General features: G+C 42.9%; 1 protein-coding gene across 1 annotated transcript in view; it reads left to right on the top strand.

Annotated features, from left to right (window-relative positions):
* Nucleotides 1-7,522, top strand: part of PTPRC (protein tyrosine phosphatase receptor type C) — a 60,778-nt gene extending 53,256 nt beyond the window's left edge. The window contains exons 24-32 of the mRNA XM_086754109.1: nt 211-346; nt 992-1,141; nt 1,580-1,670; nt 2,015-2,148; nt 2,903-3,037; nt 3,976-4,098; nt 4,516-4,694; nt 5,364-5,499; nt 6,253-7,522. Of these exons, the coding sequence (XP_086610235.1) occupies nt 211-346; nt 992-1,141; nt 1,580-1,670; nt 2,015-2,148; nt 2,903-3,037; nt 3,976-4,098; nt 4,516-4,694; nt 5,364-5,499; nt 6,253-6,525 (1,357 nt within the window). The 3' untranslated portion in view covers nt 6,526-7,522. The remainder of the gene's footprint in view (nt 1-210; nt 347-991; nt 1,142-1,579; nt 1,671-2,014; nt 2,149-2,902; nt 3,038-3,975; nt 4,099-4,515; nt 4,695-5,363; nt 5,500-6,252) is intronic.
* The last annotated feature ends 4,768 nt before the right edge of the window (nt 7,523-12,290 follow it).

The raw sequence follows: 12,290 nt of genomic DNA, 5'->3' as shown, positions 1-12,290 counted from the left end.
GAATATTGGCCTTACTTTCATTAAAAGATATTTAAAATACAAACTCATCATTGTCTTGCAAATTATTTTACAGCAAGGATTGTTTTCAGTTGCTTCATACCGCATCATTACACATTTTCACTTTTGCTCTCTCACTGACTGCTCCCCTCCCAGAGCGGGACTGGGAGATGCCGTTCCCCCTCGATAACCAAATCCCTTTGTGCTTGGCAGTGCCGGTGTTGGGCGCACTGGGACGTATATAGGAATTGATGCCATGCTGGAGGGACTGGATGCAGAAGGCAGAGTGGATGTTTATGGCTACGTGGTGAAGCTGCGTCGGCAGCGGTGCCTCATGGTTCAAGTAGAGGTATCTTGCTAAAACTCCTGTTGCTTAGAACTCCCTTTTGCTAGGGCTTCATTGGGATTTCTCCAAAGTGTGCTGCTCGTCTTGGGTACTGCTACAGTTCAGTTGAAGTTGTTTATAGAAAATATACCTCTGACAAATATTAAGAGAGAGAAAATCTTCCAACACACTTCTTCAGTTCCAGAAACTTCAACTTTTAAAGTTCAGGCTTTAAAAAAGGAAGCCAAGAAGAACATTTTAGATTTGATAATTCAGCTTTTGGCGTACAATTCACAAATGCAAAATTGAGCTTGCACAGTCAAACTTCCTTTTCAAATTCTAAAACCTGTCTGTCTAGGTGGGATTTTCAGTTGAGTTGAGAGTACAACAAAAGTTATGGACTGATGCAATGCATGTTTTTAACTTATTTAAGCATTTTGCAGATCTTTCAAATCTCAGTTGCGTATTTCTTGAATTACATTCCATTTATTTGCAGAACACTTTTCATCCAAAATGCTCCAAACATGCTCCAAAATGTCTATTTGGAAGCCACTCTGATTCTTAATACTTGTATTTAATGCCTATTTAAAATTAATGCTTAATTGTTTTCTTTTTTTTTTTTACTCTTTAATAACTTCCTTTCTAAACCCTTCAAACGGGAAACGCCAGTCACAGTACATCCTTATCCATCAAGCGCTAGTGGAGTACAATCAGTATGGAGAAACAGAGGTCAGTCTCTCAGAACTGCATTCCTACCTTAACAATCTGAAAAGAAAAGATCCTCCGGGTGATCCTTCTCTGCTGGAGGCAGAGTTTCAGGTAAACAAGCTTTGCATTCTAGAGCCTTTACCTCCCATTGACATTAGAAAGTGCCTTGCACGAGAGTCGTGAGAGAGAGATACCATACATAAGAGATCACTTCTGTGCGATTTTGTTTCTCTGGCACACAAACCGTTTCTTTACCTTCATGAAAAAAAGCTGTAAATTAATGAAATTTTATTCCTGCTTTTGATGTTAATATTTTCAACAAAGATGGAGAGCACAGAACAATTGCTTGTGTCTATGGGCATGATTTCCTGTGCCGTAGTACATCTAACTGCCATTTCTAAACTATAGTCCAGATGTGACCAAAGTTTAAAAAATTAAAGTAAGAAGTGAGGCACGGGGAGATGAACACTGGCTGTGGGTGTCCAGAGGGGACAATGATCCCAGGAACTGTTTTAATCAAGCATAATACCAAACATCCTCTTTCTTTAGAGATTACCTTCCTATAAAGGCTGGCGGTCGCAGAACACCGGGAAGCGTGAGGAAAATCAAAGCAAAAATAGGAATGCCAACATAATTCCATGTAAGTGTTTTCCGTGAACCTTCCTTTATTTCATCTGTTATCTTCTGTAAGAAAACCTACTAAATTTTGAAAAAATGAGGATAATAAATCACCTTACTGAGATGTATTTGATTGATTAATTTTCTCAACACTGCAGAAACTTTTTACAGTGTTTTAAAGAAGAGATAGGTTTTTAAAAATGTGAATTACTGGGAAGTTTATTTCAAATAAAGTGGCCTTTGTTCTGTAGCCTGTTGTGAAAGGACTGGCCTTTTTCTACCTGTTTCCCCCCGTGCATGTGGGGACAGCCCCCTCTAATGCCTGAGCAGCAGTGTGACGTGATGGTGACACTTTGTCTCATGCAGATGACTTTAACCGCGTGCCAATCAGACACGAAGACGAATGCAATAAGGAGGGTGACCACAATTCGGAAGATTCCTCAGATGAGGACAGCGACTGCGAGGAATCAAGCAAATACATCAATGCTTCCTTCATAACTGTATGTATTTAGAGGATCCGCGATAAGTATTTCGCAATAAAACCATGTTCTAGCTTGAGCTCTCGTTCTCTTACTGGCTTCACAAGTAGAATGAGATTTATCTGAAAAAGGGAGAAAGATCTGACAGTCGATTGGCAAATTCATTTAATCATGAAAATCTTCTACATTTTTCTGCAGTAGTAAGATGACTTTTTCTCTTACATGATCTTAGAGTTAAAAATAGTGAGACTGAGTGAAACTCGGTTTCTTAGTGGTCAAATTAAACAGCTGTATATAATTAAATGTTTAGTAATGGAATTACGAGCTCATTTAGGTTTATCTGAACCCTTTAGAATGCTGCACAGTTAGGATATGTCTTTTTACTTTTGGATAGCTCTGTGAACTGACTGCTGCACCAGCTTTGTGAGGTATCAACTCAGTTTGTTAATGGTCAAATTAAACAGCTGTGTAGAATTAAAGGTTTTAGCCCTTAAAAATATGCTTTGCAGAAAATGGCAAGGTGAGGTCTCAGCCACTGCAGCATGAGAATACCTCGTTGTCAATGTGGAGTTAGGAGGATTGAGTTTAATGTCCTTTGGCTCGTAGAATTCCTGTAAGACCATTGCCTGCTGTGATGGGCATGTTTTCCCTATAAACAAAAGGGCTCATTAGTTTATTTCACTGGATATTATTTCAATGACAATGAGTTCTCTTGTTTGACAATCACATTTCAAACGAATTTTTAAAAAATATATATTAAAAATGTCTTTCATAGGGTTACTGGGGTCCGAAAGCCATGATTGCAACGCAGGGACCACTGCAGGAAACTATCTCGGACTTCTGGCAAATGATCGTCCAAAGAAAAGTCAAAGTCATTGTTATGCTGACAGAGCTGAAAGAAGGGGATCAGGTGAGGGCACCGTCTTCACACTGACATATTTGGGGTGCAAAGAAAACACTGCACTGCACTCTCTCATTCCCTTCCTCCAGTTAAGGGTGTTTCATAGGATGAGGGATTTGGATTTCCAGTTGTCCTGGTTTCAGCTGGGCTGGAGCTAATTTTCTTCCCGGTAGCTGATGTGTTTTGGATTTAGTATGGGGTTTGGTATGTGAAGAGTGTTGAAAATACACTGATGTTATTAGTTGTTTCTGAAGATATCAAGGACTTCTTCAGCTTCCCAGGTTTCACTAATGTGCCGGTGCAGGAAGCTGGGAGGGGTACAGACAGTACAGGTGACCCAAACTGGCCAAAGAAAGTATTGCATGCCATAGATGTCATGTGCCGTATATAGGTGGGGGTTGGCAACTTGCTCACTTTTTTCTCTCGCCGCTCAGAATTGTTCTGGGATTGCTTTGGGTTTCATTCAGTGATTGCTGTTTGGGATGGGCTGTATTGGTCATTGGGTCATCAGGTGGTGAGAAATCGTACATCGTTCATTTTGTATATATTATTATCCCTATATTTTTTATTATTATCATAATACATATATATTATTATCTCTTCCTTTGCTGTCCCAGTAAGCTGTCTTTATCTCAAGCCATGAGTTTTCCTTTCTTCCCGAGTCTCTCCCCCATCTCTCTGGGGAGTGGGAGAGTGAGCGAGTGGCTGCGTGGTACTTGATTGATGACCGGGGTTAAACCACAACACCAATAAAATTTGGTTTATTATTTACCTTCTTAATTTCCATTCTAGTGAATTTTTGAGAGGAAGAGTGTATGATGCTATACTTTAAAATAGAATGACGCTCCTAATACTTTAAAGCCAATACATTCTGTGAGTGAATGTAGAAGATAAATTAAAGCACGTTTGAATAGTAAGCACTGGCTTGTACTTTTTTTCCATTTCAGGAACTCTGTGCACAGTACTGGGGAGAAGCAAAACAAACGTATGATGGCATAGAAGTTCAAATGACAGATGTCAGCTGCTGTCCTGGCTATACCATACGTGCATTTGATGTTACACATCTGAAGGTAAAGTTTATTTGCAAATTCCAAAAGGAAGTTTTAAATTTGTTTCCCTGTTAAAATCTTAACCTAAAGAAAGAGAAGGGACAGTTCCCACTGCACTTCCCTCCTGCTCTGAGAAATGGCAATATTTTTGTCTTCCAGACCAGCAGCCAAACATGATAAATGCTGTAAATTAGCTCAAACTTCCCATTTAGTGGATTGCTGAGATGGTGGGAGTGGAGTCTCAGGAGGTCAGCTGCCTTTTGTACTTTGAGCAGAGCTTGGATGTCTACCTGCCTCATGTTTATGAGGTAGAATGCACATCACCATGCAGTTCCTCAGGAATATAATTTTTCTTTTGTAAATCGGCTGCAGTAGAAGTACCACATGAATCTTTATTTTAACCTGAACACTGACTACAACACCACTGCTGTTTTTCAGACAAAGGAAACACAGAAGGTGTATCAGTATCAGTACCACAAGTGGAGCGGCTTGGATGTTCCAGAAAACCCCAAAGATTTAGTCAGCATGATTCTCAACCTGAAGCAAAAAATTCCAGCCAGACCAGCCACTGAGGACAACAGGAGTGCCCGCAGTGTCCCACTCGTCATCCACTGCCGGTGGGTCTGAATTCAGCACATGCCTTAACCTGGCTCTAAGTTCTGGATCCAGGTAGCAACCACAATTTTGGGATGCCTGCTTTTCCCACAAGCCTTTCTATGTGTCTGGAGACTCAGCTCTCCCTAGAAGATTCCTTGAATAGCTCAACCTTGACCTTGTTGATTGTAGTGCTGAAAAGTGAGCGCACTTCTCTTTGGCAAGCGTGGGCGTGGGGTAGGTGGTCAGAGCTAGCTGCTTTTGCCTGGTACAGATGTTTTGAGAAGACATGCTAGGTCAGAGTGCTCTTGTAGCTTACTAGTAATGAGGATCCAGCAGAGCTTTTAGGTTCATCTCTCGCACCGGCACATAAGCCCACTTTTTTAGGACCATTTCCTGGAATAGCCTTGCATCTAAAACAGAGGATAATCCTACTGAGAATTGTTGACAAGGTGAGTCCGAAGCTTCTAATTTCTCTCTTACCCCTTAAGTGACCACATGAGATCCAGGTAACCTCTAGATGTCTTGTGTGTGTCCTACAGATACTCTTAACTGTAACAATTTCAGTCTTGTAAAAAATGTTTTGGAAATGTAATTAATTACATAGACTTTGAAATACATCTAACATTTAGTCAGAGGACTTGTTGATTTTACATTTTAAGTTTATGTGTACATTTTACATTGTCTTCTAGTGACGGATCACAGCAGACTGGTGTATTTTGTGCTTTAATGACCCTCTTGGAAAGTGCAGAAATAGAAGGCGCAATAGATGTTTTCCAAGTAGTAAAAGCTCTTCGGCGCACCAGGCTGGGAGTGGTCTCCACCTTTGTAAGTAAATCTTCTGAATTACCAGAAAAATTTACAAGATTACTTATTATCGTCACTAGTATCCTCGTAACCTTACGCATCAGTTCTGCATCAGGAACACTACTTCTGATGGGGACGTTCACAGCCACTCACCGCTGGGAAATGTCCAGAGCTGCAATTCTGTAACACCTTTGTGGAAGGCTGCATATTATAAAATTACAAATTGCATAAATTGATGTTTCTGCAGTTGTTTCAGGGGTGTACGTGCACAGTGTCCCTTAACTTCTACAGAGCTGGGAGGCTAACTCCATTTCGCAGTCTAGCAGCCATCGGCTTGTTTGGTTTCCGTCACTCCAGAGGAATTGTAGCTTTGTGCATACACTGCGCATTTACTAACGAACCAGACCTGGGTGTCATCGGTTTGGGGCATGTTATTGGATGCCATTCCTAGACTCCTTACAATAAGTGGTGTTTACAGCTGAGGTACTCTAAAAAACGTATTTTGGGGACTTTGTGAACCAAGAGGGTGCTGAGTGACTCAACTCGGAACGTCTGATGCAGGCAGTTACAGAGACACTACACACGCATAAAATCAGGATAAACATAGAAGCAACACTCTGAACGCCAAAAACTGCGGACGCTGCTTCATATGCAGTCTTGCATGTTCAACTACATGCTACCTTCCTGAAACTTCAGAATACAGAGAAGGAATCTGTATTTCTTCTCGAGCTCTGAGCATTCTGTTCATGCTAACTTCTTCTCTTTGTATTTAAGGAACATTACCAGTTTCTGTATGACACCATTGCCAGTACCTACCCTGCACAGAACGGACAAATAAAGAAGAACAGCAAGCAGGAAGATAAAGTCGAATATTGCAGTGAAGTAGAAAAAACAGATCAGGAAACTGATTTGATCACTGTTCATCTCACCCCGTCAGAGCCAGAGGAAAATGAGCATTCTGAAGTATGTGATGATTCTAAGGCTACAGAGAGCACTAAGGGAACAGAAAGCTCTACAAACGGCCCCACAACTCCGGTTCTAAGTTAAAGGCTCTACTAGAAAAAAGTGCTTTTTCGTGTGCAAAAAAAAAATCTTAAAGAAAATAAGAAGTATAAGATTTCTTCCTCCTCCTCCCACCTTTTTTTTTTAAAAACATTTACTGTTATATCAGTTTTTCAAAGGTACAAAGTTGAAGGAATACTTGAAATTTGTAGAGAGTGACAAAGAACTCTGAAAGTTTAATTTTTTGTGTAGATTTGCATGTAATACTTCATCAGAAACCTTTTCACTATTTTTGTACTTTTCTTTTAACAATATGTACAGTCTAATACTACGCTGAGCAGTGGGAAGGAATTTTTCTTACTTCTGTATCAAGGAGAAAAGCGACTCAGAACAAGATTAGTGTGTGGCAAAACCAGGTCTGTCTTCAAAAGGATGAGCGAGTGAATTAACCTCATTGGTGAGCGTATATTCTAGCGTTTCAGGTGTGCTGACCAAGCACTGCTTTAATAATACTCTGTGGAACTCGTGGGATTTTGCTGAAGTTTTAAGAGCTGATCATTTACGTCATGTGGCAATTCCAAGGAATTCCGCCTTCCATCTCCAAGTCCTCCCGTATCAATGTGAAAGAGAAGATTTTGCATTTTTCCAACTTGCCTCAAGGTGTCCTTGTTGCTCCATTCATTAATCTGAGTGGTCAATGTTGGACTCCAAGAAGAGTTTGAAGATTTGCATGATTGCAACAGTTCTGATGGAAAACACACTGTTTACTCTTAGAGCTTAAAATTCTGCGTGCTTGCACATCTGTTTCTTGTGCTTACTCTTATTTAAGGGGACTGCTTCCACGAACACATCTGACTTGTTTTCAGAATTGGAAAATACTTAGATGCTTTTCCTCCCAAACCTTGTAGATTTTAAGTGGTACAGGAATATATTTTTTTCCTTCATTATGAGGTTTTGTATGTTCAGCTGAGATATTTTTTTCTATTTCTTGCCGGATTTTAGCCTACTGTTTTTAGAACAAATAAAAAAAAGATAATTAATAGTTGACAGGGTGGGAATTATTTTATTCTGTTGGATACTGCAAACGGATCATTTTAATCTCAAAGCACAAAATCTTGTGTTATCCCACATGGATAAAATTTACAAATTTCAGTAGGAAATGACACCATTTAATTCTTACAAAACTGCGCGTGAAGCCAGGTAAGTGTCATGATTCTCTCATTACAGAGAAGGAAACGTCGTTTTTCTTTTGTTTGAAGTTAAAAGAGCAGTCGCTCAGCAGATTCAGTGCTCCTAGCTTATCACTGCGTATTCATAATCTCTTTATACAAAACATAACTGAAAATACTTAGAGAGCCATGTACACAACATGTACAGTCGCACTCGGTCAAAACATTAATTTAATTTCGCTGTTACCGGTGGCCTCTGGAGAAAAAGCTCTTGAGACTAAATGTGAAGATAATCTAAAAAAAAAAAAGTGTAGGCCCAAAGCCCGTTGGCTATTTTTTAGAGGGACGTGTCAAAATTGCAAATTTTGCCTACCTTTGAAGATCAAAAGGATAAAGAGCCTTGGATGCAGATCAACTGACTCGTCCTCAATGGCTGAGAGAAAGCAATTAATTTCTTTTTCTTATTCTAAGGTTTGGCCACTGTAAAGCCTCTCTAGCTAGTTTAGGTACTAAAATAAAGAATTTGGTGCCTAAGAGTGTGGAGACAGAGACCAGTCACGCTTTCAGGACTAACTTAAAATATTTCCCAAATCAAAAATTACACCCAGATTTTCATTTTGTGTAAATCTGAGGACGCTCACACACTTGAATTCCTTGAGGTGGTTCTGCAGCTTTTAAGCTCCTGCAGCACCTCGCCTGTAAAAAGTCTGGAGGATTTTGTTTTGCATAAATTGTTTTCTAGAATTATTTCAGTGTTCTTTGGACTGCATTTTTTTAAAATGCATGCCAGTCTAACACTTGATTTGTGCATATATTTTGAAAGAAAAGCCTTGAACTGTGTTAAATTTTGCCTCATGCATGCCTTCGTTATTAGCCTAATCAGAGAAACAGAGCCGTACGTTAAAACTGTCTGCCTAGGGTAAACCACTTTTGGAGTAAAGTTCCTTAGAGACACAAGAGGATAAACTGAGCTCTTGGCTTTTAATTATTTTCAAATTAAATAACACTTTGTACAATTAAATCTCATTAAATCCCCGTGTGACAATTGACGGAGCCTGTCTTAACGCAGCTTAGAAGTTCTGATTGCTTCTGTGAACTCTCTCTGTGTGTACCAGGGATGGTTTTTTCCCTTCTCTATTGTCATCTGAATTTCCAAAATCCAGCAGGTGGTGACACAGAGCTTGTAGGAGAAGGTCACTAGGCGGGATACTCCATAGTCACTTGGCTTATTCACTCGTAGGCTTTATTTTCTGTCCCCAGGAGCCCAGCGCAGCATGTTACAGGTGAGGCGTGCAGCCCAGGCTCTGCTAGGAAACCGCTCTGGCTTTGTTAGGGCAAGAACGACACTGGAGCAGGCTTGGAGGCTTGACGTAGCGCAAAAGCTGAGAAAAAAACATCCCAAGTAAGATGTAAAATGTTTATTTTCTCAAATAGAGCTAAGTTGCACAAAGACTGCTAACCACTGCCTCAAGCTAAGAGTTAGCTGTTGTTCAGAAATGTTTTATAATCTGAAGTGCAAATAACGAAGCAACAGATCAGCTGGGAGAGGCCTTTGAGCAGCAAACGAGGGTGATCAAGGGCTTGTGTGACCAAAGGGACTGGAGTTCTCCCAGAAAAGTGGGAACGGAAAAGTGACAGTGCTGCGTTAGCAGGGTCTGGTGTGGGAAGATGACGGGGAGGAAAGATCCCAGAGTCTCCACAGGATTCTGCTTGGTCAGGTAACCGCAGTGGGAAATAAACCGTGTGTTGGCTTTTGTTTAGATTTCTATATTTCTTGTGCTCTGCAATGAACAAGGTAGTTATATGAAAATCTTTTTCAGAGACTGTACATGAATGGGACCGAGTGTCAGCCATGTCGTGATTCTTGAGATCAATGTTACACAACACACACAAAAACGGCCAGCACACCGAGCCGTGGGGTTCAGGGATGCCGTTCAAGGAGATGACAAAAGCCCTGTCGCTTTCCTGCACCCCAGCTTCCACCGCTGCCTCTGGGCTCTCGCAGGTCACGTTTGCGCCTGCTCCTTTTCCCACCCGTACATGTAGGCGCTGTCCATGAACTCGCCCTCTCCACCTCTGAGCTGGCTGATGCTGTCAGAGCCCGCAGCCCCCGCTGACAGGGAACGAGCTCCTCGCCGGGGAAGGGAGCGCTTTCTTCTTGTTTGGGTGGGAAGGACCCATTCAAGCCCACCCAGCCCAACCCCCCTGCCAGGAGCAGGGACATCTCCAACCAGATCAGGTTGCTCAGAGCCTCATCCAACCTGGCCTGGAATGTTTCCAGGGATGGGGCATCCACCACCTCTCTGGGCAACCTGGGCCAGTGCTGCACCACCCTCAGCATAAAACATTTCTTCCTGATGTCCAATCTGAATCTACCCCCCTCTGTTTTGAAACCATTACTCCTTGTCCTGTCACAACAGGCCCTGCTGAGGAGTCTCTCCCCATCTTTCCTGTAGGCCCCCTTGGAGGTACTGGAAGGCCGCTGTAAGGTCTCCCCGGAGCCTCCTCTTCTCCAGGCTGAACAGCCCCAGCTCTCTCAGCCTGGCCTCACCCTCACAGCAGAGCTGCTCCAGCCCTCTCATCATCTTCGTGGCCTCCTCTGGACTCTCTTCACCAGCTCCACGTCATTCTGATGTTGGGGGCTCCAGGGCTGCACACAGTGCTGCAGGTGCGGTCTCACCAGAGAGGTGAGGGGCAGAATCCCCTCCCTCGACCTGCTGGCCACGCTGCTGGGGGTGCAGCCCAGGATGCGGTTGGCCTTCTGGGCTGCAGTCTCATTGCTGGCTCATGTTGAGCTTCTCATCCACCAGCACCCTGAAGTCCTTCTCCTCAGGGCTGCTCTCCATCCATTCTCTGCCCGGCCAGGATTTGTGCCTGGGGTTGCCCTGACCCACGTGCAGGGGCCTGAGGGGCTGCACAAGGCCAGGAGCGTCCCCTGCCCCGCCTCTCATCGTGGGAGTGAAGAAAACGGCAGGTTTTGAGCTTTGCTGTAAATTGGAAACCTCGGTTAAATCTCGTATGAGAGGCAGAAGCAGAGCCTGATAGCGAGCCTGTGACACATGGCAGTGTTGACGCTAGGAGCAACTAAGGGGAGTAAAATACTGACATCACGCATCGTTCGTTTGTGTGAGATGGCAAAGGAAGTACGGAAGAGCAGTGGCTCGAGACAGGTGTCTCGTTAAGCTGGAAATGATGTCCTTGATTTACCATTCCTCAGAAAAACTCTCCAGTAGCAACGCTTATCTCTTTGACAGGCATCTTGCTTTTGTAAGGGCCCGGTCTTTCTGACATTGTACATTCTCCAGATTGCCTCTGAAAGAAAATCAGGAATTCCCGGGGGCTCTGCGCAGCTGTACCAACTCCTTGCCAAGAACCAACGCGCTGTGTTTTAGCCCAGGGAAAGCCGAAGCAGAAGAAAAGGAAAGTTTCTGTTACAGAGTACGGCACATTTCTCTATACATCAGCTCTACTTCAGAAAAAACGTAAGTCGTCTGATGAAGAACAGACTCCAACAATTTTAAAGGTGCAGCAATGCAGAAATAGAGTTTTATACCGAAACTTTATGAGGCAATCTTGCTTTTCAATGCAAATGGACTGCTGAAGTACTAAGCAAGTTTATACTAAAAAATCTCCTTTCTAGGGACAAAAAAAAAAAATAATTAGGAAGGATACTTAGTGCAAATTATTGTAAAATATCAGTCTCATTGTCTTAACCTTAGTGAAAAAAAGGGTTTTATTAAATAGCTGTGTCCTCAGACTCTGGATTGTCAGCAGCAGCAATGCGTAGTGTTACTGAATGTTTGAAATTAACTGAATAAAACTTGTTCAGAGGAACAGGCATGTAACTATGTACAGCTGGGGTGCCTCTCGAGTCCCACAGCTGCACAGCACCGTGCCTGGCAGCACCGGTGTGCTCATAAGTGTGACTGTCTAACATGCAGAGGAGAAGAATTTAAAAAGGAAGTTTACTTTGGACTCATTTTAGCACTCAGTGTCAAATTTTTCGTTTTGGAGATGAAACCTCGTGACAGCCTGACCTTGCCTGGCAGTTAGCCGAGAGCCAGCGCTCGCACACCCCATAGTCCATGGGTGGACCTGGTGTATTTTGGGGGCTTACCCACCAGGCTGTGCTGAAACCCTTCCAATGCCTTTTGCTCCGTTCCGCGCGCTACCGCGGTGCGTTCAGCTCGCTCCATTTCAGTGAGGTGGAGCCACCTGAGGTGATGAAGGTGACATTTGTTTGTAGAGCGCTGCAGAGATTGTGTCTGTCCAAGACCAAGCACCAGTTCAGAGCGCGTGTGTGTTTTAGCCAAACCCGACATACTTACCCTCGACAGTTTGGGTGTCTGCGGCATCCATAGCCTTGAGTGCGAGATCACATTCCCAACCAGAAATCAATGAGTTGTTGACTTGGCAGCTGCTTGGCTTAAAAAAAGAAAGATAGGAGAAACAGGGATGATGTGGTGGGCATATGCTAAATTTCATGGGGCAATGTGGACAAAACTGGACTGTGCGGCTGATGGGCTTTCTAAGACTGGTTTTCAAAAATGAATTTGCAAAAAATAAAGTACCGCTGAGGTACGGGAGATCGCGTGCATTCAGAGCTCTCACGTTCTCACAGACTAAGCGGGTGCTGGCATC

This window comes from Chlamydotis macqueenii, chromosome 8 (genome assembly GCF_036417535.1).
Source record: "Chlamydotis macqueenii isolate bChlMac1 chromosome 8, bChlMac1.mat, whole genome shotgun sequence".
NCBI classification, from domain to species: domain Eukaryota; kingdom Metazoa; phylum Chordata; class Aves; order Otidiformes; family Otididae; genus Chlamydotis; species Chlamydotis macqueenii.
This window is presented reverse-complemented; position numbering and strand designations above follow the sequence as displayed.